The sequence below is a fragment of the Cariama cristata genome, unplaced genomic scaffold (genome assembly GCF_000690535.1).
Source record: "Cariama cristata isolate BGI_N322 unplaced genomic scaffold, ASM69053v1 scaffold17433, whole genome shotgun sequence".
In the NCBI taxonomy this organism is placed as follows: Eukaryota; Metazoa; Chordata; class Aves; order Cariamiformes; family Cariamidae; genus Cariama; species Cariama cristata.
This window is the reverse complement of record NW_009609176.1, coordinates 23555-29610: the sequence shown is the minus strand read 5'-3', so window position 1 is coordinate 29610 and position 6056 is coordinate 23555. Positions and strand designations below refer to the sequence as shown.

Sequence of the window (6056 nt, the reverse complement as noted above, 5' to 3'; positions counted from 1 at the left end):
CCAGGGGATCAGCCGGCACTCACCAGAGAAAGACACGACCAGTGGAGCCAGGACGGGCCACGAGTGTGTTTGGTTTGGGGTCAACGGCCATTGCAGAGCGTGTCCCGAGGACCAGAGGTGAGCGGGGTGGTGGTGGAGGACCCAGGGAGGATGGGACAGGATGGGGGAGCCACGGGGACCCTTTCTCATAGGTTTTTTTCCCCCCCCGCTACTCGGGCGAGTAGTCCAACTCGTCGTTGGCGATGAGAGCCTCCGATGGCGGTTTGTGCCTGCCTTTGCTTTTCGACCTGCTACTCGTCCGATGGCTCTCCTTTGCTCCTGCCATTTGCTGGTACGAGAAGCCCTTGTCCTCGGAGGGACCCCAGCCCGGGTAGCCCTCGCCCTCAGTGGCGTAGGAGAAGCCATCATCCACGGAGAAGGGGTCGACATCCACATCGTAGCGCTGGTAGGTGCTCTGATGGAGGGCCTCCTCCCGGGCGCTGATCTCCAGCGTGCTGTTCCACATCCCGTAGCCAAAGTAGATGAGCAGACCTGTGGCAAACGAGAGGGAGAGGGTTGGACCCCAGCCACCCACACTGACCCCACACCTCGAGATAAAACATCTCTATAAACACGCCATGCCCCAAAATGGCACCTGCCCCCCCAAAACCCACGTCAGGGGTGGGTGGGGGATCCAACCTGGCTCACCGCCAGCCTCCTCCGACCCAGCGCCGGGCTGGCTCCTGCTGATGAGGGTTAAGCGTAAGTAAATATATCCATATTTTTTAAGCTAGTGTATGTTGTAAAGGATGTCTGCTCTTTGAAGCTGTTGAGTTCGTGTTTTCAGGCTGCCAGCTGTGACTCGAGGGCTGTCCATTTTAAACATCAGCCGGGATAGCCGCAGCTCCGGTGGGACAGCAGCTCCCAGCAGATGTGTGCAGCCTCCCAAGTGCCGACATCCCCATCACCACCCTGTTACCCTCCCGGCTACCCTTTTCTCTCCGGAGCTTTCTCTTGCTCTCAGTCTCTCTCCTGCTGGTGCTTGCAGCCACGTGTGCCTCAGGGTTGTCAGGATGAGTGTATTTGGTGTTAAACCAGCTCTGAAATCCTGTCCTCCTCCCCTCAGGAGTTTCGTTGCATCTTCTCCTGCCAGCCCTGCCTGATCCCACCTTCCTGTACCAGTGCTTTCCCTGGAAGCAAATGTCTCTGGAGATCTAATTTCCAGTGGATCCTGGGATTAACCTACCCCAGATGTGTGCGTAGAGAAATTCAGACTTCTCCACATGCCGTGGACTGCCCACGGGGGACTGCTGGTGAGGTTAAATCCAGAGTCTGTGTGGCAGGACCACTTGTCTCTGCCAGAAAAACAAATGGGATGTGCCTCCCCCAACAGGCAAGCAGCCGTGGATGGGGCTGGTGGAGTCCATCACACTTTAATCGAGTGGCTTAATTGACTCGTTGCCACTGCTGGCAGCTGAAGAGGTATTAGATGTACGCACAGGGGAAAGCATTTAATCACGGCAGATTACATTGATGCTTTGGGGTCATCTTTACTTCCAGGTAGAAGGGCTTTCCCTGGATTTGCAGCTTCACCTGTTGCTTTTGAGGGTGAAAATAACACCGAGCTTGTCTCCTCCAGCCCAAAGAGTTCACATGGCAGCTGCTGCCCAGCAGCTCGGCTTGGGGTTAGGGGACTCTCAGAGATGGAGCTTTGCTATGGGACCTCAGTCGTGCAGAACTGACTCGGGATAACTGCAGTCCTCACCCTGAGGCAAAAGAAGGAATGGCAAAATGGAGCAAAAATGTGGTAGCAGCCTCTGCCCAAAGGGTGAAAACCATGAGACTACTCTAAAGTCTTTGAGATACCAGAGGGAGATCCAAGGTCTGTTCACGTCATCTGCTGGCTCTGCCAACCGAGCCGAAACACCTACAAATGTCAGGAGGCACCTAAGAAAAGCACGAAGGATGGTGAGCTCGGTGTGGTGGCCTGTGCCTGCCCATCCCTCCTCCTGGAGGGGCGATTCCTGCCTTTACAGGAGGTGGCAGCTGGCTATGACCTTTCCATCAATCCTCATTCTCTTCCCCTACCATTTTCTCCCTCTCAACCCAGGACCCTGAACCCTGCTTCCAAAGGGGAGGGCTGCTGGTGGGATACTTGGCCAGGGCTGGTCCTTTCGGGTGCTGGCACCATGCTCAGGGCCTGTTGTCCGCAACTGGGGCTCCTGTGGGTTGCTGCAATACATGTTTACCCACAGGTTTACTATTTCTCTGTAAAGTCCTTGGCTTTGTCATTGTCTTGTTGCTTCAGTTCTCTATAGTCCAGACTCGGGAGCCTTCAGGAGGGGCTATGAGAGCTGCTCTTTTTCTCTTGGATTTGTGGAGTAAGTGGGTTGCAATATAAAGCAAGGGAAACTATGGACATGCCAGGCTCCTGGCTATATGCCAGGAAGCCTGAATTTGGCCAAAAAAAAAAAAAAGAAAGGTCCACAGCAGAGCCCATGAGTCCCGAGATCCCCCTGCCACAGAGGTAAGGACTTAGACCAAGAAAAGGAGGTACAGTCCATAGATCCCTTGGCTCTGCGTCTCACAGGGCTGTTGGGGCTGGGCAGCTCTGGGCTTTGGAAAGGCGGCGCTGAGGGTTTTGGTGTGGGCTGCTGAAGAGCTCAAGTGGGTGAAATAGCAAGAAAGCCGGCAGATTTCTGTAGGAAACCTGCCTGTGAGGCGATTTTCAGAACCCACCTACTTTGCATCAAAAGACTCATCAAAACAGTCACCTTTGCATGGAGCAGTTTACTTCCATCAAACTGACATTTTCTGGGGGTGTAATTTTCCATTTAGCTGTGGTTCGGGGGCTTGATTAACCGAGGTTTCTAAGAACTTCAGGATGACAAGGGGCAAATGCAAAGGACTGGGTATGTCCCAGCTGAAGAAGCATCAGCCCAAGGGTTCTAATTAGGGAAGTTATTATTAACACCCTTTCAAGAAAGTGTCAGTTAAAAAATTAAAATAAATGAATCTGGGACTCACCCACAAAACACCAGACGGCAAATCGGATCCATGTGACTGTGGAAAGCTTCAGCATGAGATAGATATTCACCAGCATAGCAAAGGCAGGGACGAAGGGCAGACAAGGTGCCATGTAAGGCAGCTTCTTGGGGTTTTCTGGCTGCTGCAAGATCACAAACACCAGCACGACGATGAGCAGGATCATCAGCACGACGAGGAGGACAGCCCACCAGCTCTGCTCGTAGATGTAGTCTGCCCCAAAAATGATGAAGGAGCAGAAGATGAACATCAGGACGAAGAGCAGGAGCACGCAGGTGGTGACGGTGTGGCCGGTGGCCACCGTTGGACGGTCCATTTTCCCCGGCAGTCCGAGGTGGATCCGCATCGTGTAGTAGCGAGGGCCGATCAACTTCTTCAGCTTGATGAGGTAGATATTCTCAGACTCATCTGCCTCTATCCCTGAGGTCATGTCGACTGTGCCGTAATTGGGGTGATTCACGTTGTAGGTGGATTTATCGGATTTCCCAATTAGCATCTCATTATCCCCCAGTGATGGCAGATTTTTTGCTCCGCACGTGTTGGTCGGTGGCCCAGCAAACTCTTCTCCTTCGCTCCCCGGGGAGCAAGCTTCCTTCTCGCAGTCGGCCAGGACACCCTCCTTCTTCTTGGTGTGCTCCTCGGAGAGGAATTTGACGAAGCCGTCGATGTCGCTCTCGGGCTGGTATCGGAGGAGCAGGACGCAGACGGAGACCAGCGTGTAGGCGAGCAGCGTGCCGATGGACATCATTTCTATCAGGTCCCGCAGGCTGACCAACAAGGAGAGCAATGCTGCGAGGAATCCGGAGACAATACAAGCCACGACGGGAGTTTCCGTGTAAGTACTGACGTGGGACAAAAATCTGGAGTGCGAAACAGTCGCAGAAAGTTAAAATTGCAGATCGCAGCGGTTCCCTGTCACAATAACCCTTACCTGGCTGGAGGGGCCAGGCTCAGAGCTGTGATCCCTTCAGCCCTTGTTGATTTTTGGAGCTTAGGCTCTGGACATCTGGGGACTGGAAATACCGCTGAGGTTGGACCTGGAGTTAGATCTAGGTCTAACCAGCTCCGAAACGGGCACTTGGACACTTGCAAATAAGTGCCAAGATTTTATGCATATAAGCTGCTCTCCTTTGTAAGTAACTCTTGAATTAAAGACTCATGCTTGCACCAAATGAAAAACTTTTGCATAGACCACTCCTGATTTTTTTTCCCCCAGGATTTTGCTTTGGTGCCTGCCCTGTTCCGCAAGCACCGAGTCTGTGCGTGCCCAGTGCTCCCTGCAGTGATGGTACCGGGCTGTCGGGGCGCAGGACAGGCCCCCGTTCCCCCAGCACACCTCCCCTCTGGGTCCCAAGGGGACAAAAATAAATGCCAGCACAGGCATGACTGACCTGAAGAGCAGCCCATCACCAGCCATGGCGTAAATGACTCTCGGCATTGGGAAGAGGGAGCCCAGCAAGCTTACGGTCAGGCCAGCCACAGACCCGATGGCAACGATGAACTTGGCTGCATAGAAGCCATGGGCCACAAACATTTCCATCAGCGGGGACTCAGTGTCGATGGCATCGTAGGGTACCATCAGTGTGAGGATGATGCTCACCTGGGGAAGGCGAGAGGAGCAGGACACGGGTGTCAGCAGCAGCTCCGGGGGCCACTGGAGACTCGCGGGGTGTGGGGGTTGCTTCTTAAGGGTGGAAAGCCAAAAAATTTCAAATCTGATTGGGATTGTAACCCTACGTCCCCTGTGGAGGGGATGTAAAATGCTGGAGGCAAGGCCTGTACATGCTTTGCTGTGGGGTGGTTAATCCAGGGGACTGCAGGGCTTCGGTCTCTGCCATCCGAAGGCAAGAAGGTGACACCTTGAACCTTGCTGCAGTGGTGATGCAGGAGGCTGGTGGGACTCGTGGGGGTGATAACGCTCGCTTTGGCCACGTTTTAGTGCTGCCCGAGTCACACACTCCCCATGGGACAGACCCAGCCCCCAAGATAGCATTGCTTGGGGCAACGCTCTGATCCTGTTTGAGCCAAAGAGAAATTGGTTTTGGGGGAAGCCCACCACGCTGCAGGAGAGGCAGGTGAGTTTCTTCAAAACGATCAGAACCAGATTTTTTCTCCTGCGTGACTCATTTTTGCTCTTTTACAGGGAAAATCCCTGAGCACAGGCATGCTTTCATTGGGGTGCAGAGCAGCTGGATGTCTCTCGCATGGCCACCCCTGCTCATCCTCCCTCCCACTTGAACCCTCTCCCACATCTCCAGCAGAGGCAGTGCTGCTTTTCCCAAAACCACGGAGAAAGGTTGCTGCAATGCTGATGCTCCTTCCGCTTTGCTGCCCTCCTGGATGCAAAAATAGCTGTGGATGAGGATGATGCGTAAGGAAAAAAAAACCCCACGGCTGCCACCACCTCCCTGCAGCTGGCAGAGGGAATCTCGACAAGGTGACAGGGGCCTGGGGACAAACCAGGCTGGGGCCAAGGGGAGCCTCGGCAGGACACTGCAGTCACACGGAAACACAGCTGATGGCTCCGCTCCCACCAAAGAAAGGGCCCTCGTCCGAGGGTCAGACTGGTACCCTGGCTCACGGAGAGGGGAGCCGCGCAGATGCCCAGAAGGGACACGCTATATATATACATCTATTTTTATATATCTATATGAATACATATGTATTTACGTACATTTATGTATGTACAGCTAGTACTTACGGACACATATGCTGTCAAGCACGTGACGAGCGAGGCCGTGATGGCGTAGGGGATGGAGGTGTTGGGACTTTTTGCTTCTTCTCCCGTGGTAGCAATGATGTCGAAGCCGATGAAGGCATAGAAACACGTCGCAGCCCCTTTGAGCACCTGCGTGGAGGATGGAGCATCTGAGTGCCAGGAGGGAGATTGGCACCCAAGCGGGGAGAGGGAACCGAGCAAAAATGAAGAAGCCCAGTTCTGCCTTGGCTGAGCTAAAGGGTGAGTCGGGGCGGATCAGGGGGGTGCACACACAGAGCTGGGGGTTCCCATCTGGGCACTGACCCTGGAAGCA

At 54.1% G+C, this 6056-nt stretch overlaps 1 protein-coding gene across 1 annotated transcript in view; it reads right to left on the bottom strand.

Annotated features, from left to right (window-relative positions):
- Positions 1 to 208: 208 nt before the first annotated feature.
- The window catches only part of SLC7A14 (solute carrier family 7, member 14), a gene marked incomplete at its 5' end in the record, with an annotated part of 20543 nt that continues 14695 nt past the window's right edge, over positions 209 to 6056 (bottom strand). The window contains 4 exon segments of the mRNA XM_009697457.1: positions 209 to 531; positions 3007 to 3884; positions 4416 to 4624; positions 5726 to 5872. Of these exon segments, the coding sequence (XP_009695759.1) occupies positions 209 to 531; positions 3007 to 3884; positions 4416 to 4624; positions 5726 to 5872 (1557 nt within the window).